Source organism: Mchenga conophoros, linkage group LG19 (assembly GCF_057382185.1).
Source record: "Mchenga conophoros isolate Kocher_MC1m ecotype Shallow Benthic linkage group LG19, M_conophoros_male_GT1.1, whole genome shotgun sequence".
NCBI lineage: Eukaryota > Metazoa > Chordata > Actinopteri > Cichliformes > Cichlidae > Mchenga > Mchenga conophoros.
Window position 1 is genome coordinate 29,761,075 of NC_140544.1, and position 27,570 is coordinate 29,788,644.

At 41.5% G+C, this 27,570-nt stretch overlaps 3 protein-coding genes across 4 annotated transcripts; 1 reads left to right on the top strand and 2 right to left on the bottom strand.

Annotated features, from left to right (window-relative positions):
• Nucleotides 1-1,150: 1,150 nt before the first annotated feature.
• On the bottom strand, nucleotides 1,151-4,806 carry ngb (neuroglobin). Of its 2 annotated transcripts, none has more exons than XM_085257775.1 (5): nucleotides 4,482-4,806; nucleotides 4,155-4,263; nucleotides 3,655-3,763; nucleotides 3,428-3,547; nucleotides 1,151-3,323 (listed from the first exon to the last, which is right to left on the bottom strand). In XM_085257775.1, exons 2-5 carry the CDS (start codon nucleotides 4,250-4,252, stop codon nucleotides 3,171-3,173), a joined length of 480 nt encoding a protein of 159 aa, XP_085113901.1. In that variant the 5' UTR covers nucleotides 4,253-4,263; nucleotides 4,482-4,806; the 3' UTR covers nucleotides 1,151-3,170. The 2 variants fall into 2 exon arrangements, with proteins under 2 accessions (XP_085113901.1, XP_085113900.1); XM_085257774.1 differs by having other exon boundaries at nucleotides 4,155-4,363; nucleotides 4,482-4,804.
• A 2,249-nt stretch (nucleotides 4,807-7,055) lies between these two features.
• Nucleotides 7,056-17,270, bottom strand: fam161b (FAM161 centrosomal protein B). The gene is made up of 9 exons (XM_085258262.1): nucleotides 17,054-17,270; nucleotides 15,729-15,930; nucleotides 15,171-15,643; nucleotides 14,157-14,467; nucleotides 9,978-10,096; nucleotides 8,115-8,282; nucleotides 7,905-8,004; nucleotides 7,688-7,827; nucleotides 7,056-7,437 (listed from the first exon to the last, which is right to left on the bottom strand). The coding sequence occupies exons 2-9, from the start codon at nucleotides 15,926-15,928 to the stop codon at nucleotides 7,356-7,358; spliced, it is 1,593 nt and encodes a 530-aa protein (XP_085114388.1). The 5' UTR covers nucleotides 15,929-15,930; nucleotides 17,054-17,270; the 3' UTR covers nucleotides 7,056-7,355.
• On the top strand, nucleotides 16,928-27,557 carry coq6 (coenzyme Q6 monooxygenase). Its single transcript, XM_085258264.1, has 12 exons — nucleotides 16,928-17,687; nucleotides 18,000-18,134; nucleotides 20,447-20,505; nucleotides 22,249-22,375; nucleotides 23,538-23,668; nucleotides 23,754-23,861; nucleotides 24,940-25,002; nucleotides 25,098-25,205; nucleotides 25,857-26,059; nucleotides 26,255-26,370; nucleotides 26,701-26,867; nucleotides 27,424-27,557. The coding sequence occupies exons 1-12, from the start codon at nucleotides 17,501-17,503 to the stop codon at nucleotides 27,451-27,453; spliced, it is 1,434 nt and encodes a 477-aa protein (XP_085114390.1). The 5' UTR covers nucleotides 16,928-17,500; the 3' UTR covers nucleotides 27,454-27,557.
• Nucleotides 27,558-27,570: the final 13 nt, after the last annotated feature.

Consider the following 27,570-nt stretch of genomic DNA (forward strand, 5'->3'; position numbering starts at 1 on the left):
AGGGAATTCAAAGACTACTTCTTAGTAGGAGTAGCTGTTCAGCAGCTGCTGACAGATAGCTCATTCTCATGCTTGTGATGGCTGCTTGGCAGACTTGTGCTGCAGTCTCCCAGAGAGCCATCGGAGCAAATCTTATTAGCCCGAGCTCACATGCACAGTCACTGTCAACACCTCTCCACTGTAGGATTTACGATGAGTGAGTGATTGAGCAATGCAACGTTTTTCTCCTTCATCAAAAACGCACATATATACAACCATCACCTTACAGTTGCCATGACAACAATGAATACCCCCCCCCCTCTTTTTTTGTTCCAAAACACATTGCAGACTTTCTAAAAATATGTATGTTGTCTTTTCTCGCAGACTTTTTTTTCCCCAGATGACAGCCTTCAGAGCAAAAAGCTACAAGGTCAGTCTGTAGCAGTAGAGGAACAAAAAAAAACATGAAGGAAATAAACATATAGTCAATGTGAGTTTATTGAAATTTGTTGCAATCCATTACCAGGGGATGAGAGAGAGCATGAAGTTCAGTTTTGGTTTTTATATTGCAAGAGCAAGAGGCCAACACAAATCCAGCAGACTCTTGCAGAGAGGGTAAGGATATTGTTGGCAGTGCAGACAGACGGGTAAGTTCCAAGTCAGATGCTCCACCATCAGCCGAGCAGACAGCGACTTTCACAGTGACACAACAGAAAAAAGAGAAATGAGCTGATATGTGTGTAACTCATCATAACCTTCCTGCCTGCCCCCACTCATCTGATCACTCTGGCTTTAGATGATATTCAAGTAGAAACGCATCCAAAATCTGCACAGTTCTGCTCGTTTTTGAAGGAAAGCATAAAGGAAAATAAAGATAAAGTGATCCAAATTGTGAAGAACACAATGGGTACTGTGAATTTCTGAAAACATACTTGAGGTGACATTGTGCAGTTGCATGAGTAAGTGGGCTGAAGTCGCCCTCGTCTCGGAAGCCAGGGGGGCGATGAGCCATTCGACGCTTGGATCTTATGTAACACTGAGAGATGGGCTGTCAGTGGGAAGCAAATCAGGCATTGTGTGACTGATTTCAAAACCTGACCGCTGTGTTGCGATCGTAATCAGTCCGTGACAACACATTTAAGACAAGGAGGAAAACACACTGACTTCAATAAGCAGTAAAATACCCACAGATCACTTTATTTAGCCTCAAGTAAGCACATGACATATTTAAAGTTTAAGATGGAATCCAGTTTACAAAGAGTGTGCGCTTGTATTAACTGTAATAATAATTTTTGGTTGAAGGATAACTAGGTGAAGTCATCGCTGTTGCGTAGCAGCTGATAATGATGAGGTAGACAGCGAGACAGCCAATATATACACATCTGGATGTTAAAAAGACGCCAGCTGTGCCAGCTGAAAATACTTACTGTCGGGTAATTAAAAACACGGAGAACAACAACCTGCATAGGGCTGCGTACTGAGACTAAGAAAAGAAAGACAATAGACACAGCACCTACACAACCAGGGTACAAACATTATACCTGCAGCCTGGAAAGTACAGACTAAACACATAATATTAATAAAAAAGCCCTGTTCTTATACTCTTCTATAATAACTACACATCTTTTTTAATATAGCGGTTATATATCTGCTATTCTTTGAACTGAAACCTGATTAAAAGTAACAGATTTGCCACATTGTTTTCTTGTATTGGGTTCATTATCCGAAATCTACACAGTACAATGTATCTGAAGGTCATATTGTAGATGACAAGAAAAAAATCAATGCTCTTTCACTGCACATACAATTCAGAATATAAAAATAAACTTTGTAAATATAAACTGAAGCGAGGAAAAACACATATCAGCAGCTTGGATTTACAGTTGTGTGGTGTTATTATCTTATACTTGGCACACTGTTGCTAAGTTACTTGGCTATAGATGTAAATAACTGATGATACATACAGCGTTATGGCAGCATAAATACTACACACATACATACAGTCAAGCACAGTTTCTCTGTATCATCTGTTTTGTGTCAATAATTTAAATGTAAAATTGTCATCACTTAAGTTGGTTTGGTTTCTGAAGTCAAAACAAATATTTATTTCCAGCTTCACTTCCTCACAGAACCTCTTAAGTTGGAGAAAAACAGGCCACTGATCCCTGTCACCTGTAAAGCTGAGGTAATAGTACCCACATCATCGCAGTTAATAAGCATTGATAAGTTAAGCAACTACGATACACCATTACTACTTTACACTAAGATTAACTGGAAACTGATAGCCAAGGAACAAAGATGTTACAAGTCCTCCAAGATGCCATTTTACTTTCAGTCTCTTAAAGTCATATAACAGTCTTTTAGTTAAAGTTTAGTTTAACAGTCATCAGAAGCTTACTGAAATACTCACACCCTCGACTGAGGAGCGCATCGCACGCCACGTCGGGGAAGGTGCACTTGGACGCCTTAACAGTCGTGGATAACTAAAGAAAGCTATCAGAGAGAGTAAAACAGTTCTTGTCAAGAATCTATTGAATAAAATGTTAAAAAACTGTTTTTTCTTCATCCTAGCAGCTTAAAAGTTAAACGACAAAGTCACTCAAAAGACATGAAATGTAATATCGATTTTAAAAAAAACACACAGTTTTGATATTCTTCTGAAAAATCACATTGCATTGTCCCACACGTTCTGTTAAGTATCACTGTGTTCCAGTTAGATAAAGAGCTGCCCTTGCTGGCCACAGTAACCATCACAGTTTGAGCAGTGTGTGATGTCTAATCATAATAACAGCTAGTGTTTCACAAGTGTGCAACTCTTTTAAGATACACCACAAACACCACTACAGTCACTGTTATCATTTGAGTAAATATATCAAAGCCATTATATACAAAATAAAACCCTTCCACAGTTTCCCGAGTGTTTCTTCTCAGTGTGAGGCATTCAGATTACAGTCCGCTTACACTCTGAAACTGTACAAACAGCACTGCCTGGTAGCTAAACATCCACAGCAAAGAAAACACGCTCTGTGACTCGCTGGTCCGACTGAAAAATGTGTAACTATATCACACGTTCGCTACGCTATGCGACCCCACTCACAGAGCAAATGTACAGCAGCTGAAGCCACAATGCTGCAAGTTACACAACCTTATTCCATGGCAACCAACTTGATGATTTGACAACTACTGGCGCCTCAGTCGGCCTTGTCTTCGCCATTTTCGGCATACCCTCGGCTCATCATTGCTACCACAATGCTGTACATGTTGAGCCAGGCTTGACGCAGCGGTGCCGTGTAGGCCGGGCCCAGACTGCACTGCAGCATGTAGAGAAGGGACTCACCCACCGCCTGCAAAACACACAGGAAAAAAAAAAGAGAAGAAGAAAGTGTTCACGGCTCATTCGCTCGTGAAATTGCTTTGGCAGAGTTGTGCGATAAGATGTTGGTCCTACGGCAAATGACTGCGTTCTGACTCCCACTGCCTGATGCTTCTTCCCGAGGTTGAGCAGAAAGTCCTCCAAGGAGTGAAGGTCATCCAGGTGGCTGACGGCCGCGTCGATCACAAGCATCACCTGAGGCCACGGCCACAAGAGAAACAGAGAGCCATCGCAACTGTCCACAAACGAAACTTTAACGTGTCTGTGTACTTGTGGTGGTTAATGCGGTGAACAGAGCTCACCTTGGTGACATGTTCCAGAAACTCGGGGCTGGCGAGGCGGTCCTGTGTGGAATCGCAGTTTGTACCGTAGTGGAAAAGATTGAGGAGCGCAGGGTCCAGCTCAAACAGTCTAACACAGACAAATACAACGCTGTTCTATAGGTGTGCACACATGGTGTAGCCTCAAATATTCACAGAGGGATAAAAATCAGTCTACAAAGCAAACATCTACACATATCCCCTGTCTGATTTAGCAGCAGCTGTCTCAGAGTAAATTGCAGGATTATTGCAGTCTGTCGCCAAGCAACAAGTCAAGCCTCCGGTCCGTGGTTCATGTGGAAAGTGTGCAGGAAAGGATATACACCTGTGCTACATTTATTTACACTGCTGCTATTAGGTAACAACAATACACAATCCTATCACTTATGCTTTGAGTGCTTTTATATTTGATCTTTTCTTCCAGCGCAAAGAATTAAACAACAGCCTCCTTTTATGTCGTGCTGATCATGATAGAAAATTACCTGGAGAACATGACGACACCATGAGGAACTTTGTTCTTGCCCAGGCTCTCCCAGCTGTCTCGTATCAGCTCCTTGTCTTTCGTCGACAGCTCCTCCATGCTACCTCAGGCTGCAATAACAAGACAAGTTCTTCAACTCCTCTAAACGATCAGTTGGAGGACGGCCATAGCATCCGAGGGAACGCACAGACAAAACTTCTGCCAATCCACCTGCAAAACAAAGTTGAGCATCAGGTGAGCAATTTGCTAACATAGTGTAAGGGTGGGGACACTGGTGCAGGAGAGACGCTCAGCTCAGCACAGCTCGAGACACACAGTCATACTGTACCTTTTTGAGGTCAGTCTTCTCTCTGAACTCCTTCTGGTGCTTCTGTGCTGTGGGGTCTGTCTTTTTCTGTGTGTGTGTGTGTCTGTGAGTGTTTATGTGTGCAGGCAGAAGCCTTGCCTGACACTCTGGTGCACTTGTTCCTCTCTTTCCCCAGCTCACGGTGCAGTCAGGAAGACAAGTTGTGCCACAATCTTATCTGTCACACAGGCTTCTATCTCTCTCTCTCCCCTTCCTGTTTGCCTCTTGATATGCTCTCTCTCCAGCTCAGGGGATATTATTCATGCCGCTGAAGGAGAAAAAGAGGGATATCTCTCTGCTGCTCCAGATAAGCTGCAGCGAGACACAGCTCCTCCTGCAGGTGAACCGAGGACTGAGACATGCAGAGATGCTGCTTGCACGCATAACATGCACTGCATTTAACCCAAAAAAAATTAGCCACTGGATTTTTAAGTTGTAATCAAGTGAAAATAAGCAAGAAAACAGCAACAGCAAAAATGCTGTGCAGTGCAATTGCTGGGTAAAGCAGGTAAAATCCATTTAAGGCCCACATTATCTATTTTCGGATGTGTCCCCAACTGCCTACATTTTGCAGCACATGCATTTGAAAAATGAAATGTGTGGGAATTTTAATACTGCACAGCGGCTAGAGTAATAAGAGACCTGCACACACCACTTCGGTGAAATTATATTGTTCATCTGCTGAGCAGAGCCACTCCTTAAACAGCGCGATCATAACATTCAGCGGCCAAGCGTGCAGCCTCTCATTAATTTAAATGGGATGTGTTTCTTTCTTTCTCAGCCTCCACACATATCTGAGGCTGCAGTTTGTTTAAATAGATGTCACAGCCGCCTGCTCCATCGCGTTTCACCGATGCAGGTTCCCGCTCAGACATTATCTAACAGGTTGAAAGCAATTTGTTTTGCTTTGAGCTTTGCATCGGGGAATCAGAGGTGCGCAGCTTTCTCCTAAATGGACTACAGTGGCAGAGTGAGGAGGGATACATGGTTCCCATGACAACCTGACAGGATGTAGCCCTTGAAGCTTGATCCTGTGATATTTGAGCTTTCAAAGAAGCGACTGTCTGATTATTATTTATTACATATTATGTGACAACATTTTGGATTTTTCTCCTTCTCTGTATTTGTGAGGGATGGCTGAGCGGCAGAGGCACAAACAACAGGCTTGCCGACAGCTCCACAGGCTGGTCTCTTATTATTCCCCATTTTTTCTTCACAGCAGTGGATTTTTGCGCCATATTTATAGTGCAGACTGATCAGTCAAACTGAAGATAAAAACATTTAATAGAAAACAAAATGAAAAATAGCCCCACCTTAAAGATGATGATCCAAAACTAAATCAAACCGCTGAGAAACAATTTTGCGCTGGGCTCTTGCGCCTATATAGGTAGTCGCTCCTCCCACTTAAGGAAATAACAATTAAACACTAATTAACTGTTACATTAATTTATACAAGTGCTCAATCTAGCATTTAAAGAAATGTTAATAAGTTAGTAGTGGGAAAATAAATAAAGATGTATTTAGAAAATGTACCTGTTCATTAATTGCGTTAAATCAATGCATCCATCAAACATCACACAAGACTCCCCTTCTTTCACACTGGCCCAGGAACTTGACCATATAAGGAGTCCAAAAGGGCCTGGACTTGTTTGGCAGTTCGTGGGTCTGAGTTAGATAGAGGTTAGAAAGCAAATTAATCAGACGGAAATCTTGAAAACTTATCAAGATTCCATGGCTAATGTGGAGGCAACGCTGCTAAGAAAAAAGCACCATGTAGTATTTTAGAGGTCACGAGCCTCGTCGCCATGGTATATCTTTACTGCAATTATGCAAATATATTTAAATCTGAAGACAGCCAGCTGAATATTACTACAGCTCACTGTAGTAATATTCAGCTGGCTGCATGCAGTTCGTGCAGCATAAATATGCACGCTAGATGCATAGACTATGTTAACTCCTATCTAAGTGTTATGTTTTAAACCATGCTTAGTGATACCACTTAATGAATTTTAATATTTTCTAATGTGAATTTACTACACTGACTCCAAAGCACGGCACAACAGCCAACAAAACCATAAGGGCGTGCACTGATCTCCATTGATTATGCTTGTAAAAATATTCAAACGCTCCCATGTGGTTGGTAAGTAAAAATGTCTCGATGTCTCGAATTCCTGGCAGTCAGCTGTCAAAGCACAAGATACAGCGAGGCCAGTGTGTAAGAGTATTTGATGTGGATGTGCAGGCAGACCACTGAGATGGTTTGTGTGAATGCAGATGCATGGTAAGGACTGTTTATTTAGGTGGCACTGTGGCTGTAGAAATAACTGGGAACTTTAACTCGACAATCTAAGAAAAGCCAATGTCAGATGCCCTGTGTTCTTACGGGCCATTAGAAACATGTAAAAACATGAATTAAAAAATAATAATAATAAAGTAAAATGCAACTGTAAGCATTAGAATATAAGCATTTACATTAAAGCAAATTTAAGTATTGTCTCTTTAACACGGAGACTGATTAATGCTACAGACAAACTGGGCTCAACTGGTTTTCTCAGTTTATTTTTGAACCATTTATTCTGGCAACAACATGCTCATCATCTTCAAAACTACAGCTTACATATTCCTTGGGGAAAGTGTTGTAAAACCAACAGCAATCACTTATGTACATTTTTATAAAGTTTTTCCATTTGTGATTGCAAATTCCAGCTGTTTTGCGATTTCGTGATTTATAGCCGCTCATCTTAAACTATCAAACATTTGGTGCGGACAGTCAGCAGCGACATGAATCATTTTTGAGGACGGTGTTGTTTTCTAGTGGCGAGGCCACAAAACTCTGTGCCGCCTGAACCTTTTTGATCATGGCATTTCTTCCCCTTTGGACTTCACGCTCTTCTCTCCCACATCTTTAATTTTCTCCCCGTCTCCTCCATTTTCTTCCCTAAATCAGACATGTTGGGTTAGAAAATGACTATATTGTAATTACATCGAACTTTTACTTGGCTACGGAAATGGTCTTTTTTTTTCTCTAAAGACTGTAGAGCAAGCTCAGAAAATTATGTAATGCAACATGACCAAACCACATGAAGTCCTTGGCTCTCCCAGCAGCAGTGCTATTCATATTTTTACCGGACACAGTGGTATTACTCACAGGATGAACAAAACTTGCTACAATTTCTCACGCTGCATACCTGCTTCGAATGTCGTCTTCAGTGCTGCGGTCATCCTCGGATATGAGCCCGTCTCCATTTTCTTCAATGAACTGCTCCTTCAGCCCGGCTTTCTTCAGTTTGCTTCTGTATGTCTGCTCTGCGTGAGCTTTCGCATTTCTCTGCCAGTGAAAACTCAGACTTAGATTCCTGAACGTATGTCGCCTAACGCATGTAGTAATGTTCAGGCATTCCTTACCTGTTTCACCTGTTCAAACAGATAAGGGCGTTCACTAACTCGGGCCTTCATTTCCCGTAATTCTCTCATGTAATCCCTCATTCTTTGTTGATCAGCCTCCCTTCACGTAAGAGGAGATGATAGTTTTAACTATTGTAGCAGGCATGTGTGGTTCTTGTGACATGAAATGTAAAACTGCAGAATAAATAGCCGTACTTATACAGAACTCACCGATAGTTCTGTAGTTTCTCGTCATGCACTTCTTTCAAGCTGCTGCGTGGGTCCAGTAACTTTGCATGGAGGGTTACTTTCTCCTTCATTGCTTGGGATCTCATTTGGTAGTTCCTCAACCAGTTCAAACTCTCTTGATTCTGACTATCCCTCATCTCCATTGATGTTCTGTTCAGGCAAAAATTGTCTGCATTTCAGATCATTTCATGGTTTAGGTGTTGAAACTATATAGAGCCAAGTTAATTTTTTCCCCAGTGGTCCATGCTGACTTACTGAGTCACCGTAGCTACGTGGTAATCATAAACCACTCTGAAACTCTAAGAGCAACCCGGTGTTCACCTCCCCAGAAGGTGAACATCAGTACACATCAGGTCAACTGTGACTGTCCTGTTCAGCACCCTCGGGTCCTCTGGTGCACTTCCAGCTACTTTTCCGCCAAAGTTTTTCAATTCATCCCTGAGAGAATAACGATCACTGTCCCACTATGAGGAACAATAATTGAAGCATCAACACAAGGACTCACAAATGTCACAAACTCCTGGAGGAAGACTGCAGAAATCGGAATGGATGTGAGGGAATGCACAAAGAAGTGGAAAAACTAGAGGGACATATACGTTTGTCCTCCCCAAACAAACTGACCACAGCTAAGAGTGGAGACCCATAAAGGTCCCAGCATAAGTGCCAGCAACGATGTCGGGCACTTACATAGAGATGTCTAAATCAGGTCTTAGCTGTCAGTGATCCAGGGTTTATGCTTTGGAGCGTTCTGTTTTGGTTGTAATAGTTGAGTTATTCTCTTTGAGTGATCTATGTTTGGTTTTCTTGTACTTTAGTGCTCTCTTTTGATCATTTTGTTTCTGTTAGGTTGTAGCTCTTAGGTTCTTAGTTATTCTTTCAACATGTTTGGGGTGTGTTTCTGTTTTCCTTCAGTTCTTTGGGATTATATTCTGTCTCCCTCAGTGTCTAGTCTCATCCTGTGTTTTCTTAGTCTTGTCTCTGTTTTCATTCCCCCCAGTCACACTGTGACGCTCGCGTATCTTCGTCTACACATTTGTCACGCTTCCTCTTTTATTTTGATAATCTTTGTTCCGTGTTCAGTGTATTGAGTTTTCCTTTTCTTTGTCTCGTCATGTCAGATTAGGTCCAGCTGTGTCTCCCGCTTGTTGCAAATCCTCCCGTTATCCTGCCTGTGTTTTTAAGTCCTCAGTCACCTTCTGTTAGCTGTCGCGTTCTCCACACTTGCTGTGTGTTCTTGCATAAGCTCCAGGTTCTAGTTGTTTGTTGTCATGTTTAGTTCATCTTTTGTTTCTTTCTTTCAGCGTTCATGTGCTTAGTTTTCATTTGTATTTTCCAGCAATAAAGATTTATGAAGTTAAGCTTTTGGTTTCTGAGTCCTGCGTTTGGGTCCTAACCTAGCCTGCCACACAGCTTACCATGACATTAGCGAAAGTAAGTAAAGGGCTTTTCACTGAACAGCTCCAAAAATCCTCCATTAATCTGGTAGACAACAGATTATATCAAAATAGGCTATTTTTTCATACACACGGCCTGAGACTTAAATAGTGTTTCTATCAGCTTCGTATATTAATGTGGTGTATACTGATTACACGGTTATTATGTAACTCAAACCACTTTCTATTTGGTTATTTCAAAGTGTCTGACATTATATTGTTAAAAGCTTAATAGCACCGGAGTGAACACCAGCATTACTAACTGAAGGACAGATTAGCCTCATTAATCTCATTTATCCTTACTGAAAAAACAAATTTATTGCACATGAATACGTCAATAATGAAGTCTTTTTTTTCCTTTTAGGATACACTGAGACAAGATCTGCTGTCATCCATAAATATTCCAACTCACCTGATGGCCAATGAGCGCTTCCTCACAGCGTCTGTGATGTATGTGGGCAGTGTGTCAGTGGATATTAACGTTAAAGCCCCGAGTGACTTGCTTCTACTGAGATTACTCATTTTTGGTGCCTGTGGATGAAGAGACAAAAAAAACTGAAATCAAAACCAAACTGTTGGCCATCATGTGGCATTTTTTCAAGAATTTGAATAACATGAAGAAAATAGTAGCATAAAGATGTGTGTGAGAGCAAATGTAATAGCTTTTCTCCATCAAACATAGCATGACTAGCTTCATTAGTTCAAATGTTTTTTGAAAATGTATCACTGTTGACACAATGGACACTTTATCAGCACTGGGTTGGAACTCGTTTTTCATCCTCAGAACGGACTCAATTAATCATGGCAGAGATTCAACAAGGTGCTGGAAACATTTCTAAAAAATGTTGATCCATATTGACACGAGACATGATAGCATCACACAGCTGCTTCAGATTTATCCGCTGCACATCTATGATGCAAACCTCCCGTTGCACTGCAAAACAAAGGTGTTCTATTGGACTGAGCTCTGGTGATTGGAGGTGAACTCATTGTCATGTAAAGAAACCACTCTGGTCATAACAGGATGGACAGGGTCAGCAACAATACTCAGGCAGGCTGTGAAGTTTAAACGATGATGCTCATTTGTTACTAAGGTTGCCCAGAGTTTGACCAGAAAATATTCCCCACACTGTTACACCACCAGCAGGCTAAACTGTTGACACAAGGCAAGATGGATTCATGCTTTCATGTTCTCTAGGCTATATTCTTGGCCTCAGTATCATCGCCTTCAAGGTTTAATGTGTTGTGCATTCAGAGATGCTCTTCAACCCTTCCTATCAGCTCAAAGTAGTCTGGCCATCCTCCTCTGACCTCTGGCATCAACAAGTCATTTTCACACAGAGAATTGTGGCTCACTGGATATCTTCTTTTGTTCAGGCCACTCTCTGTAAAACCTCTAGATAGTTGTGTAGGAATATCCTAGTAGATCAGCAGTTTCTGAAATATTCAAACCAGCCTGTGTGGCAAAAACAACCATGCCACGTTCAAAGTCACTTAAATCACCTTTCTTCTCTATTCAGATGCTTGATTTGAACTTCAGGCTATCTTGCCCATGTCTATATATGTTTAAATGCACTGAATTACTGCCATGTGATGGCAAATGTGGCTTTAATATTTATACTGACAAGCAGTCTAATATGTGTGCCTAACAAAGTGGGCAATGAGTGTATATTTCCATATATTAGAGTCCAAGCCTAACTAAAACAATGACTGACATTTTAATGCAAGATTAAATGAACTAAGGAAGACCATCATTTGCCATCAACAAGTGTAAACTGGTAGTTTAGTTTTTATGTGTAACTACAATTACTGTGAGAACAACCGCTTCCAGAACCTCTTACTAAACAGTTACAGAAAAATAAAAATAAAAAGATTAATGGCAATAACAGCTTCAGGAATAATTTCATATCACTTACAAAAATCCTAAAGGATCTTCCGGAAATATCACACAGTAAAAGGTAATTTAGTACAATTACATGTGATTATTCTAGACATATGGTAACAGTTAAGCTAAATGTACAGTAGATATTTGCAACGTCAGTAAAATATTTAAAAATCTGCCTTAACCTTTCTGACAAGCGTCATAAAACAGAACTGTGGTAATTGGATAATTACAAAAGCCACAAGACACATGAAAGGAAGACGTGACGAAACTTTCACTGATCACAAAGTTTGGATTAGAGAAAATTACTGTTATTCTTACCTAATTACTGGTATAATTATTTTTAGCCTTTAATGCTCTCATGTGAATCATCCGCCCAGACAAATTTCAGTGAACATACACTACCAGTCAAAAGTTTGGACACAACTTCTCATGCAATGTTTTTCTTCATTTTTACTACTCTCTACATTGCAGAGTCTCACTGAAGACATCAAATATGTGAAGCAAGATATATGGAACTATGTAGCAAATGAAAAACTGATAAATAACTCTAAACATGTCTTTGCATGCCACCCTTTGCTTTGTTGACAGTGCTGCCTTCTCCCAATGAGCATCATGATGGAGTCACCTGAAATGGTTTTCACTTCACAGATGTGCCTTCTCAGGGTTCATTTGTGGACTTTCTTGCCTTCTAATGAGGTTGGGACCATCAGTTGTGTTGTGCAGAAGTCAGGTTGGTACACAGCTGACAGCCCTATTTGACAACTGTTAGACTTCATATTATGGCAAGAACCAATCAGCTAAGTAAAAAGAAACGACAGTCCATCATTACTTTAAGAACTAAAGGTCAGTCAGTCCAGAAAATTGCAAAAGATTCTGAATGTGTCCCCAAACGCAGTCGTAAAAACCATCAAGCACCATCAAACTGGCTCACATGAGGACGGCCTCAGGAAAGGAAGACCAGGAGTCACCGCTGCTGCTGAGGATAAATTCATCCGAGTCGCCACCCTCAGGAATCGCAGGTTAACATCGCCTCAGATTAGAGCCCAGATAAATGCCACACAGAGTTCCAGTAGCAGACTCATCTCTACATCAACTGTTAAGAGTAGACTGCACAAATCAGGTCTTTATGGTCAAATAGCAGCTAAGAAACCACTACTAAGGAAAAGCAACAGAAGCGGGAGATATTTGGTTGGGGGAAGAAACAAAAGGAATGGACATTAGAGCAGTGGAAATCTGTGTTTTGGTCTGATGAGTCCAAATTTGAGATCTTTGGTGCATGCATGGTTCCCACCATGAAGCATGGAGGAGGAGGTGTGTTGATGTGAGGGTGGTTTGCTGGTGACAGAGTTGGGGATTTATTCAAAATTGAAGGCAGTGAACTAACACGGCTACCACAGCATCCTGCAGTGACATGCCATCCAGTTTAGTTGGACCATCATTTATTTTTCAACAGGACAATGACCCCGAATACACCTCCAGGCTGTGTAAGGGCTATTTGACCAAGAAGGATAGATTGATAGATTAGTCACCTGACCTAAACCCAATAGAGATGGTTTCGAATGAGAGGGATGGCAAAGTGAAGGCAAAAGGGCCAACAAGTGCTCAGCATCTCTGGGAAGTCCTTTAAGCCTGTTGGAAAACCATTTCAGGTGACGACCTCATGATGCTCATCAAGAGAATTTCAAGAGTGTGCAAAGCAGTAATCAAATCAATTACTTTGAAGAATCTAAAATATAAAACAGCTGAGTTACTTCACACTTTTTGTTTATTACATAATTGCATATGTTTTCATTCATAGTTTTGATGCCTTCAGTGAGAATCTACGATGTAAACAGCCATTAAAATAAAGAAAACCATTAAATGAGAAGGTGTGTCCAAACTTTTGACTGGTAGTGTATATATACATCTTCTCGTGAAGTATGTCTCATTAAAAAAAGATCCGGCTCTGTAGAAGCACGACTTGAATTAAAGGTTACAAATCATGAGTCGGAAAAACTTTGAAACACGAGAAGAATAATTCCTCTTTGAAGATGGATTGCTGAAGGTATTTTAAAATAGCAATACGATTCCACAACTGAGGAGACTTGTTTGCAAAGCCACGAAAAAAATAACACACAAGGCCTCAAACCATACAATAAATCTCATTTCATGAAACAAGCTGTTTTCAAAGTCACAGAAACAAAAATGTGACCTGGTCAGATTCCCTTGTTACATTTTGTGAAATAAACACTGTGCTGTGGGACCACGGGAATATGTTGGATTGCAGAGCTGCCAAAAACTGCAGAGTCAAAGAAGAACAGATTAAAATGAAACAGAATAACATCCTGAACAGTAGAGGCTTTAAAGAAGGTAAGTGGCTCAGAGCAAATCTCCTTAAGAAAAAGAGAAGGGTACTGATTTGATAGAAAAAAAAAAAGTGGGTGGATAAGTCTCAAACTATCCATGAAGCAGAGCAGGGGTGAGACACTTCAAAAAAACTTCTGAAATGTGCATCTGGTTCAATACAGAGATTGTCCATTAAAACTGAGTTTAATATGATTTCTTTCCTGGCTAATAAAAATATTTCTAAAAATCTGAGTTAAAACATGAACTCTACTACATAAATGTTCAGAGAACATAAACTAAAACGAGCACGTAATATCACAACTGAAGTCCAAAAGCAGCTAAAGAAATAAATACCAATAAGAAGCAATGAACATGTTTTACCTGCAAGTGTACCGGACTCGTCCTGCTTTGCCTTGGTGGGCGAGATGAAGTTCTCAGGACAAATGGCTGACACTTTGTCACATCTTTACTCTGCATTTTCTTCAGCGTCTCTGTCTGCAAGGCCTTGTGCAACATGCTGAAATCAGGGATCTTGTGAATGATTTTTGGATGGAAACTAGGCTTCTCATCCAAAAATCTCAGCTTTTCTTTCCTGGTGCGCTCTGCTGTGCGAAGTTTCGGGCCATTCCGAGTAGGATTCTCCTCCCTCGCAGTCGCCTGAGAGTGGACTTTCCTGCAGACTTCCTCCTGGTCTAAATAAAGTTAGACAGGGTATACACTGTAGCCAATTCACTGCCTGGAGTGTACTGTATGCATGCACAAATATGATACAATAACAGTTGAAATCTTCCATTTAAAAACTCTTAATGAAAGTTTGAAGAAACACAGATCAAAATCAGCCAATCACCCAGTTTGCTTCCAGTGAGGACAAAGAAAATCTTCACTTTCGAACAGCTTCGCACATAAGCACTGCTACTTTTGTGGTGTTCTATCAAATGCTGCTAACAAACTACTCAAAACTTATCTGAATCAACTAGGTTTTTTGTTTAAGGTTTTACATGAATGTCAAAAGAAAAAGAAAACATTAGACACCACTGTGTTAAAGGGTTTTTACACTAAATTTGGGGATTTTAATTCAATTTGATTCCTTAAAAAATTCACAATGTCTAATGTTTATTAAAGTGTAGCATGGCTTCTTTCAGATTTGTGGGCTTCATTACTATTTCTTCATGATTTTGGTCTTAATTCATTATTTGATCTCAGAATTTTGCCAGTTCAAGCTTTTATAGTAATTACTCTGGCTGTTTAAAACTTACTTATATGCAGCCTAAGACAAGAAGTCACAGGAATGCTTTACCTGGTTCCAAAGACCACAGCCCAGTTACATGAATACTAAGTACCCTTTCTAATTCATCTGTTCATAAAACCAAACCAAGTCAGAAAAGGAAAACCAACCTTTTGTCTCAGGGTCTGGGGAGTCTTTTATTTCTTTGGGAGATGGTTTTCTAACTCGAACACCGTTTTTCATATCTTGCTCGACTTGGTTTAACCTCGCAAGCAGTTTCTCCCTTTTCTCCTTTTCTCTCTGCAGGAAGCTGAAAGGCTTTTGAATGGAAAGCAAGAACTGCTTCCTCTGTTCATGGGCCTCCTTCCTCTCCTTTTCTCTGTGCTCCATCATGTCCTGGTAGATGGGCTGAATGATGTGGCTGGGGACAGGAAGAGCAGAGAACTTCTTCTGACACTCAGCCTCGGCTTCCTCCTCTTTGATCAGCTGTGAAGTTTTAGCTAAAGGAAACCGCTCAGTCCTGACAGAACAAAGCTTCCCATCTGTTAAAGATAACCAGGCTGGAGAGGATGAGGTGTCGGGCCTCTCTGATTGTAGGGGTTTGTGGGAAGTGTTTAGGATTTCTGAAGAAGATCTTGTCATCCTGTAAAACAGTACAGCTCTTTGAAATAGGTCAATTTTAAGTGGACGAAAGCAAAAAAATAAAATAATAATATGAGGTAACATACTCTGTTGGGTTTTCACTTGAATCAGCTGACAGGTGAGCGTTCTGCTGAATCCTCTTTTCCAGCTCCTCCGTCTGTATCCTTTCTGTCTCCTGCAGCTGCTGTTTCAGGGCTTCTCTAAGAGCCTTAAGATGCAGCTGGAGCATTAACTCTGATTGCAGTCCATCCTCCAGCAAAGTATCCAGCTTTAACTTATCATTCATACCTGTGATATTGAAAAGAAAAAAAAGAGAAAAAAGAGATTTTTTTAAATCTTGTGAATATCTATGTTGACTAGGAGCTGATATGCTTAATTTAATATTTTATTTGTCTATTGATAAAAACTATGACAATCATTTTGATAATTGACTCATAGTAGATGTCAACTGTCAGGAAATTCAATTCAACTTTATTTGTATAGCCACGCTTTAAAACAATATTTGTTTCAAGGTGTTTTATACTGTAAGGTGAAGACCTTTCAATATTAGAGAGAAAACCCCAACAATAAGATCAGCCCCTGTGAGCAAGCACTTGGTCACTGGTGGGAGGAGAAACTCTCTTTTAACAGGGAAAGATATCCAGCAGAACCAAACACAGGAAAGGGCCAACATTTGCAAAGACTGGTTAATGGATGAGGGGGAAGAGAAGGGAATAGAACCTAGAGAGACCACAAACAAGACCAAAAAAACACTACAGGACTTAGTACCTAGTGTGTCTGTCTCCTGAACCCAAACTGGAAGATGGTTAGTTGGAAAAAAGTGAAATACTTTACTGAAATAATGTGATACACTATAAGGACAAAAGTACTGAGACAGCTACACATTACACATAGACAAATTACTACATAAATAGTAAACAATATGTATGTGAATAATGTGTATGAGAGCAATGTGTATTTCTTCATTGCAATTAAAAACTATTTCTCTTGCTGCTAAAAAACTCTGCTGAACACGTTTCTCTAAGGTCTTTCTTTTTAGTAATCCCACAAAATTCATGAAATAAACAATAAGGGAATTAGGATTTGTTCGTACTATAAACTGAGAAGGGGAAAATACAATCAAATAACTCTAATCAACGCAAATAAAAATTCCTGCATCCACGGACTACATTGCACATGCGCTCTGCTCTCAGCGTATGAGCTGTGTAAATTGGTCACTATGGCAACCACGCTCTCAGCGGAACATCGACATGGTTGTATGTGTTTAGGATTAATAGCGCTTGTTTAAATAAGATTTATACTTTTTTTCTATACAAACAAACTTCCTTTTCATCTTCTGCTACTTAAGTTCCCGTTAAATACCAATATAATCACAGAAAAATCAACCTGAGAGTACTAATGAGCTGCCAACCTGGGAGCAGACGAGTTTTAACAAGTATTTCACGGCGTCGAAGATTCCTCCAAGCGCTCAGTAGTTGCAGTACAGTTTGTTTGTTTAGCTAATGACTCCCGAAGTTGGTACAGTTCTTTGTATCCCACCAGAAGAGAGGTTTTAGAGTTTTTAGCCAGTTGTCAGTGCTGGTAGCTTTAGCGCTGTTTGTGGTCAGAGGCAGAAACGCCACCCGCGGAAATTGCCTTCTGTGATTGGTCGTAAAACCGGAAGTACTTCCTCTTGCAGCGTTTGTCAGCACAACATGGTTGTTGTGTCACAGAAGAGTCGCAGTTGGTCTTAGAAGGACACATTCAAGGGGAAACGTCTGTCTCTTTAATTGTTGTATGACACTCTTCAAAGCCCGACCCAGGACTGTTTCCTTTGTTTATCCAGAGGCTTCTCTCTCATGCGAAGACAGACTGAAACATGCAGAAGCTCACGAGGGCGTCGCTGGCCTTAAACGGACTCAGCCGGTGTTTTGTAACAGAAAAGCATTTATCTGCTATAAAAATCACCAGGCGAGGATTAGTATGTGCAGATCACGGGAATGATGTTTATGATATAATTATATCCGGGGGAGGGATGGTTGGATCTGCAATGGCATGTTCCTTGGGTGAGTGCTCGACTAGTGTTGCAAGACTTTGCTGTTAACTTGTCCAAATCCAGATTAAAGTTGGTGTGCAAAGTAGCAGTGCACTCTTTCTCTCACAGAGAGGGAATGTCACTTTCTACTATACTGGAAAAGATATCTCTAAAATGTGCTGGAGTATTAAAACATGCAGTCAGAGCTCTAAATCAAATGATTGCATCCGTTTCACAGGACAACGAATCCAATTGCAGGTTCATTACACATGTTTAATCTTACACATGTGCTCTCATATTTAAACTATATTATATATTGTATGCATTTACTTTCCATCCACAGGTTTGGATCCAAACTTGGAGGGTAAGAAGATTCTGCTGCTTGAAGCCGGCAACAAGAAACTAATGGACAAAGTCCCGGACACCTATAGCACCAGAGTTAGCTCCATCAGTCCAGGCTCCGCCACACTTCTCAGTGGTACAGTATACAACCAAATCTGAACAGAATCTGCTTGAAAAATGCAGCAAAATATAATCCTGAGTAATTTCCTTTCTGTGACAAGTTTGTTGTCCTTGACTACTAAATGGCTCCCACAAGGTAAGCCAGGGATCAGACACTGGCTGGTCACCCATTTTTAGCAGGGATCGTATTTAACCACAGTTGTTCCTTTTGTAATGGATCACCTGAGGTTTTTCCTAGCAGTGTTTTTTTCCCTGTAGTACAGCTAAGAATGTGAGGTTTGGTCCAGCCCAAACTGCAGTTTAAATATGTCTCCTGAGCTTAAAGAAGTCAAAAGCCAAGGAAAAGGAGAGTCAGGGATTTGACACTGTAATTGCAGTTGGGCTTGATGGGCTTGTTTTTTAAACATAGTCTTTGTCCTAAATTACCACTTCAGGTCTTGAATCCATTAAAAATAGCTGAAGGTGGTCATCAGAACTTTTTCTTCTTCTTTCGACTGGTCCCTTTAGGGGTCGTGGCAGCATCCCACCCTATTCCTAACATCCGTTTTTGTCACAGCAACCCTCTGCATGTCCTACTACACTACATCCATGAATCATTTTTGTGATCTTTCTTTTTTTTCTTCTGCCTGGGAGTTCCTCTATTAATGGTTTTCACCTATCCAAAACATCCTTGCCTGTCTAACTTTGTCTCCAGACCGCTCAACCTTAGCTGTCTCTCTGATATAATCAATTCTGATCCTGTCCATCCAGATCACTACCAATAGAAATCTTAACATCTTCAGCGCTATCACCTCTAGTTCAGCTACCTATTTTTTCGCCACCATTTCCAAATCATACATCATAGCAGGTTTCACTACCACCTTGTAAACCTTCTGGAGAAACAATCCCCCAACAATCAAGCGACCCACTATGAGCAAGAACTTGGCAATGGCGGGAACAATAAACACCCTTTTAACAGGAAGAAACCTCTGGCAGAACCAGGCTCGAGGTGGGACAGCCATCTGCTGCGATCGACTGGTGGTTGGGGGATAATATGTGTTAGGATGTCACAAATCACACATCCAGGGAAGAGGCCCTGCAAATCAATGCAAAGTTGTTCTGAGTGATCACCTTTTTATTATAACTAAGCGTTTTTAGTCCCAGTGGAGTTGTTTCTTCCAGAATGACAATGCCGCCACCCATAGGGCAGGAAGGGTCACTGAATTGCTTAGTGAAGATGGCATTGACATAAATAATATAATGTGGGCTTTGCGGCCACAAGATCTCAGCTTAATTACACACCTATGGAAGATTTTAGACTAGCGTGTTAGGCAGCATGCTCAGCCACTGTCATCAAAACACTGAATGAGGGTATATGTTTTGAAAGTATGGTGTTTCACCCCTGCAGTAAATTTCCAGTGACTTTCTTTTTTAGAATCAGTCAAAAGCTGCATTTAAGATGTTCTAGATTTAATGTGGTCCAACAGCTTATTAAGGTAGTTTGTTAGTTTTTCTTTCAATATGTGACATGTCTGTAAGTTAAACCGTATTTATCCAGGTTGAGGCCTACACATGCCAACCTCCTACCTGTCTGCCTGGTAGACTATGCAGTCCAGTGTATGAGCATGTGTGATAAACATTATTTTTGCAGGTGCCAGAGACAAACCCTAAAAGTTTGTCTTAGCATCTCAAATTAAGCCCTTCACATATCTTATTTGTGTTTTCAGTCACAGTGATCCATTAATAAACTTTTCCTCTCCAATCACAGACTTTTATTTTGACTGTAGTGTCAATAAAAATGTTGAATGCGGCGGTGCGATTTGAAAGGGTAAATGTGAGACGTCAAGTTTGGCTTTGACATCATTGGCCGCAACTGACACCTGCACAAAAAATTAAAAGGTTACTAAAAACAAACAGTGACTGATGAGAGCTCAATGAATGATCTGTTCCATCCTTTAAGCACTTTATAATGTTATGTTTGATGCCTCTACTTTAATTAATACTCCTGAACAAAGGAAAAATGCACCCGCAATCCAACATCTGCACCTGATTGTTGATCCTGGAGCTGCCAAAAGTGTCAGTCCTTAACCCTAGTCACAACATTCTGCACATTATGCAAACATGTGCATTCATTTTTGTTATATTTACTTCCAAAGTATGATTATGATTATTTATCCACACACATACTTTTTTTCCCCATTACTGTTAATTGCTCTGAAACGTGCAGAGAAAAACACTGAGGCGCAGAAAAATCCAAACTTCCCTGAATCAGTCTGTGTGAGTCATCTGTGGATCTCTGAATGACTTCACAAACCACATTTGTCCAATCTGACCTCTTTCTTTTGTCAGGTATCGGAGCATGGGAGCACATCACAAAGATGAGGTTCAAGCCCTATAAAAAGATGCAGGTAGGTCAATCTTAAAGTTAACATTGTTAACTGTGAGTATACCTTGAGCCTTCTTTAACACGGCGCATCTCCCCGAGTCGTCCTGTTGCACCGTTCGGCTTTTCCTTCTCACGTCCTCCAGACTTTGTAATTTACTGGCATACTGGATGTATTTCTGTCATCCATCAATCTCGACACTGTGCAATTTGTGGAGAGAAAAATCTGTGACGCTCAGCCTCCGCTCAGTCATTCTTAATAACCAAGCAACACAATACTCAATGTAATTGTTCCCATTAAAATGCCAAGCGGTGGTTTCGCGTGACATGCATTTCCTTCATTCCTTTGTGCAGTTTATGCCCCTTCGGTATCACCGTGCAATCTATAGCACCCCAAAACATCAAAGAACACAAGGCATATTTAAAAGTACAGGATGGCTCTCTGACCATGCTAGTTCTATTTATTAAAACTATGTTTCCTATGAGGAATACATTATTTTGACATTTTCAAATTGGTATACCCCCCAAAAAAAATCCTCTAATTATGAAGATTCATGTGAACAACGGGAAGAAGATGAAAGATTAGGAGAGTGGTTGTTTGCTGCAAAGTCGAGCCCGCTTTACAGCTGTGGGTGCAGCCTCGGTCCCTCTTGTAAGATGTGGTCGGTGTGTACCAAACACTCGACCGCAGGGTTTCTCTCTGGGCCTAAGATGTCATCATGCAGTGCCTCACAGTGATTATGGTAGTGTACCTCACCCATTATACCTTCACTCTGCTACCACTGTTTTGGCTTGTTTGCCCACTGAATTTCAGTCATATACATCCCAGTCATAGCACTGGAAAGTATGTTCTGCAGGTCAACTGTAGAAAGCAGGCTTTCCCTGCATTAAAGTAGGCGACGAGGGTTTAGATTTGAAACACAAGCAAACCGTTTGTTTCTTTTTCTTCCTTTCTGTCTCTTTTTGCTAACGAGGCGTTACCCCCCCCCCCCCGGCGTGCATTTTCCCTTTAAATTTTTATTCACGCATCTTGTTTAAGTCTTGCAAAAGAAGTAGGAACTCACTCTGCCCCGGAGCTGCATCATTTCACCCTGCATTAAACAAAACCAAAACAATTTTTGGGCTGGTCTCAGTAAATCTTTCTTCCCAACCACTTATCACAAGCTGCAAACTCACTGCCATTAGTGGTTTTCTCATGGGTATATCTTCCTACTTTATGGCAAGTTGGAAAAAAGTAGCGCAGCAGCATATTACTGCAGAATGACGGGTTCTGTCATCCAGGAAAGGATCAACCTTGTACAAACACTTTTCAACCCCCCCCCCCCCAAAAATCCCGTTTAGCTAAAGCGGTGCTTTCAGGGTTAGAATTACAGTAGCCTAAAACTATATCTCACTCTGCCACTTTTGGTCGCAGATAAATATTGACTCTCACTCTGTAATGTTCTCAAACATGACATTTGTTATTTGTGTTTCCCAGAAAGTGTTTGAGAGAGAGAGAAAAAAATCCACATCACAAAAATATTATTTGGTCCTGCGCCTCACAGAGCTCCATTAAAGCTGAAGTCAGCTGTCCCCACAGAGCGCTGCCCGTGACACTTGCCGCTCTGCATTTGATGCATGTAGGCTGTGCCGTCCTTCGGCGGCAGTTAACAACTTTGATGTGTTCAGCCTAAGCGAAGCGCCATTTCTCTGCTTACTATATATAGGAAACGGAGATGCGTTTAAGGATAGACTTGTAGACCGCAGGCGTAATGAGTCTCTCATTTAGGTTTGGGATGCCTGCTCAGATGCCCTGATCACATTCGATAAGGAGAACGTGGAGGACGAGATGGCGTACATCGTGGAGAACGACCTGGTCGTGGCCGCGCTCACTAGACAGCTGGACAGTCTGTCTGGTAAGATTATGATTAAAACATGAAGCATCCCCCACCCAGAACACACACAAACACACAGTAGTTTGATTTCTATTCCATCTCCCTGCTGCCAGACTCGGGCAGCTAAAGCCACCACTTTTATTCCATCCCGTCCCCAGGTTTTGTTTATTTGTACTCTCTCTCTCTGTCCCTGTGACTGTTTTTAAAGACAAGCTCTTGGAGCCATCCTTGTTTTTCATGCAATTTCAATCTAAACCTCACTGCCAGTGCTCCAGCACCCTGCAAGGACACGTGAAATGGTCCAGTGACCTATTTAAAGCCGCCATGTGCTCCCGGGCTGTGCCACCTCTCAAGACGCTAAATCGCTGACGGGGTATAGCGCCGCATTGCCTTTGACAGCGTCCCAACTTTTGTGAGGTTCACAAATAAAACTGAGCTCTGCTATGTGCTCCACAGTTAAAGTGGCATATTTATAAACACTTTTCGGCGTTGTGCGCCAAACAAAAGGGGCGTGCGGTTACATCACGTTTGTGCCTCATGTGCCACCAGCTGTCTCATTTTTAGCATTTGGGATTGTTATGCTCAAGATGCACATGTACTCCTCACCAGCTGTTTTCAATGTAAGCCCTGCTCACCAGTCACTGAAAAAAAACCCAATTTTTGACTTTAGTGTTGCAGAAACTGGTCTGTGGATGGGTACCACTCCAAGTCAGCGTGAGCCAGAATACGATCTGGATCCTTACATGTTTTGCGATGTCCAGCTGTGGATATTTTAGGATGAGGAGCAGTTTTAGTGCAAAATCTAACAAGCTGGCAGCGTGTCTGAAGTGTGGATTGGTGTGCTTGTAGAGAAACACTATTAGTCAGTGCAATGCGGCGTGCCAAGACCATTAAGAGGACTGTCAAATGTGAACTTTGGCAGCTTCTATATGCCACCGAGGAAAACCAGTGGTGTTTTATGAGGTGGTTTATAGATCTTCCACTGCTTTTGCTGCAGGCAAAAACCATCCTTTCTTTCCTTAAAGGAAAAAGTGTCTGATGATGATATATTCACAGGACCAAGATTGATCTCTTTCTTGTGAGAAAGTCACACCAGCTGCTCATTTCTTTTGAGAAACACAGTTTTTCTTTTCTTTGAACAGTAGTCACCATTTTTGTGTGTGTTTATCTGGTGCTTTATTAGAAAATGTACAAGTGAAGTACAGGTCCAAGGTGGTGAAATACACATGGCCCATGCCTTCCCAGGAAACAGACTACATCCCATGGGTGTGCGTCACGCTGGCTAACGGAGAGACTCTTCAGACTAAGCTGCTGGTCAGTTTAATTTTATCACGCAATCTGTGGTTGTTGTTGTGTCATTTTTAATCCATTAATTTCCTCCCACTCATCTGTTTTGCAGATTGGTGCAGATGGACCGAACTCAATGGTGAGGCGGGAATTAGGAATACCCACAGTCAAGTGGAATTATGACCAGTCTGCTGTGGTTGCTGCACTGCACCTATCAGAGGTGAGCGTTACTATTTACACAATGTAAATCCTCGTAATTTGAAGGCTCTTTTGTTTTGTTCTTATTTTATGTCTCATATGTACATTCAAGGGACGTTTTATTAGGTCCTCAATAGCTTCAATATTCGATGTGTTACCTTTTCAGAGATGGTCTTCTGCATAATTTGGTTGAAATGAACGTTTTTTTCTTCTTCTGCTCTCTTAGCCACGTCTCTCTTGAAAAAGAGTTTGTAATCTCAACGAGACTTTTACCCGGATAAATAAAGGATAATTAAATAATAAAAATTTGAGGCACAGTTGCATTCCTATTAGTTTAAAGCTGTCTGACCATTCTCCTCAACCAGGCATTTTGACACAGAGAACTGGCACTCAGTGGATATTTTCTCTTTTTCAGCCTGATCTCTGTAAAGATGCTTGTGTTGGAAATTCCCAGCAGATCAGCAGTTTCTGAAATACTCAGACCAGCCAGTCTGGCACCAACAAACATACCACATTCAGAGCAAAGTCACTTAAAACACCTTTTATCCTATTCTGATGCTCGCTTTGAACTTCACCAGGTCGTCTCAATCATGTCCACGTGCCTAAAGACACTGAGCTGCTGCCCTGTGATTGGCTGATTAGATATTTGTGCTAATGAGTAGTCTAACAGGTGTACCTAACAATGTGGCTGGTGGGTGTATATGTACATATATACTGTTAGAGTAACAGATGCTCATATTAAACCTTGCAGCTGCTCTAAACACTCAGGCAGAGAGTGAACTGAGGGGTTGTGTGAAGGCCAAGTACTCTGAAGTGTGAATCATGCAAAGCTACTCTACTATAGTCCAAAAATAAAAAATATTGAGCTGGAAATGAGCATAAGTCTCCTAAATATTTAAGCAAACCTTATTGTAAATTCCTTGGTAGATTTGCTCAATGATTTTGTTATAATAGTAATTTTAATGTCACATCTGTCAGCAGTCGGAGAACAATACACCCGACCTTTATGATATTGTTTTTATGCACAGTTTATGATATTCAAATATAGCTGTACAAAACAATGCAGCTGTTTAATACGTTTTAATTTATGTGTCGGACAGCCCACGGAGAACAATGTCGCATGGCAGAGGTTCCTCCCAACAGGACCCATTGCAATGTTACCGGTAATATCTGGATTTTTTTTTGCTGCTGCAGTATTTTCATTCTGTCACAGGAGCATTTAATGAAACTTCAGCTGTTGCGTTTTGTTCCTATGCAGCTGTCCGACACACACAGCTCTCTCGTGTGGTCAACCAGCCATTCACTCGCAGAGGAGCTCCTCGAGCTGGATGAGGAGCGCTTTGTTGACGCCATCAACTCTGCCTTTGTAAGTCTCGGTTCATACATAAACTGCCAATGTCGTATTTACACTCAGGTTGCCTGTCTGTCAGTAAGATTTTGCAAAGTGTCTGTATTTGTATGCAGTGTGCCATATGTGGCACGAGGTTCTCCATACACTTCCACGATGAGCAGTTTTAAGTGGCTCACGCAAACAATACGGTCATTGTTTAGCCCAAAGTATACACAATGCTAATATTTCATTGCAGGAATGATGCACCTTTCTATTTTTTCTGTTTGGAGAAACTCCTTTTTCCCAAGCTGGCTATTTTTACTGGGCCTGCTTATGGACGGGGTCACCACGGTTGAGTCACGTTTGGTTTTAGGCCTGGTTTGCTAATTAAACCTGTGGTCTCCCAGTGTCGACCATTACTGCATGGAATGTTTTTCAAACAGAGCTAATTCAACTCCATAGCCTGACCGTCATCTTCTTTTAATTAGCCCAGCTCCCGAAGCCTTGCCAAACCAGTTAGTTAGGGAGGGGGGGGGGAAAAGAAAGCCCTTTCGCTGGCCTGGAGTTCAGCTTTGCTCCTGTGTCAGCTAATTTCTTTGTCCACTAAGGGGACGGTGTCTGTTTTCTCTCTTTTCTGGCTGCTTTTCATTCTCTTGTCTTCTTTCCTGTCTGTCTGCTCGCTGGCAGTGGAGTAATGAGAACCAGTCGGACCTAATTGAGACGGCTGGCTCGCTGTTTCGAGGCGCTCTGTCAGCCATCATGCCGTCCGCAGGTTCACCTCGACAGCTTCCCCCGAGTGTGGCGGGGATCGGCCCAAAGTCACGGGTCATGTTCCCGCTCGGAATGGGCCATGCATCTGAGTACATCAGACACAGAGTTGCACTCATTGGGTAAGATAATAAAAACTAAAAGTAACAGCTCAAGCATGTTAATGCCTTTTATAAAGGAGAATGTGTATTACAAGGTCCTGGAAAAAAATTGCTCTTTAAAGCTTTTAACTGTTTGCTTAGTCAGCTAATAAAGGGATGGTGATTTGAACTTGTACTGTCTAGAACTACTCAACTCGTCTTTTGTTTCTATTTCAGGGATGCGGCCCATCGTGTCCATCCTCTGGCTGGTCAGGGAGTTAACCTGGGATTTGGTGATGTGGCCTGCCTCACGCAGATCCTAAGTCAGGCGGCCTTTAACGGGAAAGACCTGGGTCAGTGAGAACTCTAAACAGACATAGCACGGCGGTTTTCACTAAGCTCTTTTCCATTGCCCCAGCTCAAACGCACGCCGTCGATGTGAACTATAAAAAGCATCAGCTTTTCCGGCAACATTCATTTGATGTTTTATTTTTTTCCCATTCTTTCCTGGAGCTCTATGTAGTCGCTTTTCATAGAAAAAACACAAAAATGCTGGTATGTGATGTTCTAAAGTTAACGTAGCGCCAGTGCTTTGAGCTAATGTAGAAAACACATGACGGACTTATTCGGCTTAGAATTTATTCTCAGTTTTTTAACCTCCCGGTTCACGTGTGTTTGTGCAGGAGCAATTCAGCACCTGCTAGAATATGAAACCGAACGTCAGCGGCATAATCTGCCTATGATGGCTGCCATCGACCTCATGAAGCGGCTGTACTCCACCAACGCCGCGCCTGTGGTTCTCCTACGCACCTTCGGTCTGCAGGCCACCAACATGCTCCCAACGCTGAAAGTAAGCCTCTCCGTCTGTTCTAGTTTTAGATGTTAGCGAACCTGGAAATCGCTCAGATAACATCAACCACCTGTCAAGCACAAACCCCGCCTCCACCTTGACCCCACCTTCCGCCCACTTTTCTGATTACACGGAGCTTTACTTTAGCAGCATCTATAATTTTACTGGTTCTCAACCTACTACTATGGCATCTAAGTTTAGCCTCAAATTTAGTGTTACCAAAAGTGTGTGGGTGGGGTGCACGGCTGGTCCTGAGGCAGCGGACAGTGGCTTGTGTTTTCACACCCCTTTTATTACCGACCACTCATGTGAAATGGCTTTATTCCATACTAAGCGATTCAAACCAACACAACTGTAACGGGTTGTAAAGGCATCTCGCTGCGGAGGCACAAAGTTAAAGTCACTTTCTTTTTTTCCACATTAAATGCTGTGAGTTCACTGCTTTACAGTTCTTGTGTAGAGAGTTTGCAGTGCCGCTCGCTTATAACAGGCTTTTTCTGAGCATGAAACAGAGGGTTGGAGAGTTTTTAAGTTCATGTCTGTTTTCACTTCACAGGAGCAAATCGTGGCATTTGCGAGCAAATGATGCGTCTCTCATGCAGCGGCCGTTTGTGGATCTCCAGCGACTTTCAGCTCTAAATGTTGTAATGTAAAAATACAATAAAATAATAAAAATTTTATTTTTCTCTTTGCCTGTCTAACA

What these genes read in the sequence shown, in the direction of transcription:
- ngb (XM_085257775.1), bottom strand. Translation starts at nt 4,252, where the DNA reads ATGGAGGAGCTGTCGACGAAAGACAAGGAGCTGATACGAGACAGCTGG. An exon ending in TTCTGGAACATGTCACCAAG is followed by an intron (nt 3,548 to 3,654) that starts GTGAGCTCTGTT and finishes CCGTGGCCTCAG; the next exon opens with GTGATGCTTGTGATCGACGC. An exon ending in TCAGAACGCAGTCATTTGCC is followed by an intron (nt 3,324 to 3,427) that starts GTAGGACCAACA and finishes TGTGTTTTGCAG; the next exon opens with GCGGTGGGTGAGTCCCTTCT.
- coq6 (XM_085258264.1), top strand. Translation starts at nt 17,501, where the DNA reads ATGCAGAAGCTCACGAGGGCGTCGCTGGCCTTAAACGGACTCAGCCGG. An exon ending in CTTTAACGGGAAAGACCTGG is followed by an intron (nt 26,371 to 26,700) that starts GTCAGTGAGAAC and finishes GTGTTTGTGCAG; the next exon opens with GAGCAATTCAGCACCTGCTA. An exon ending in ACATGCTCCCAACGCTGAAA is followed by an intron (nt 26,868 to 27,423) that starts GTAAGCCTCTCC and finishes TTCACTTCACAG; the next exon opens with GAGCAAATCGTGGCATTTGC.
- fam161b (XM_085258262.1), bottom strand. Translation starts at nt 15,928, where the DNA reads ATGAATGATAAGTTAAAGCTGGATACTTTGCTGGAGGATGGACTGCAA. An exon ending in TCAAGTGAAAACCCAACAGA is followed by an intron (nt 15,644 to 15,728) that starts GTATGTTACCTC and finishes ACTGTTTTACAG; the next exon opens with GATGACAAGATCTTCTTCAG. An exon ending in CCCAGACCCTGAGACAAAAG is followed by an intron (nt 14,468 to 15,170) that starts GTTGGTTTTCCT and finishes AACTTTATTTAG; the next exon opens with ACCAGGAGGAAGTCTGCAGG.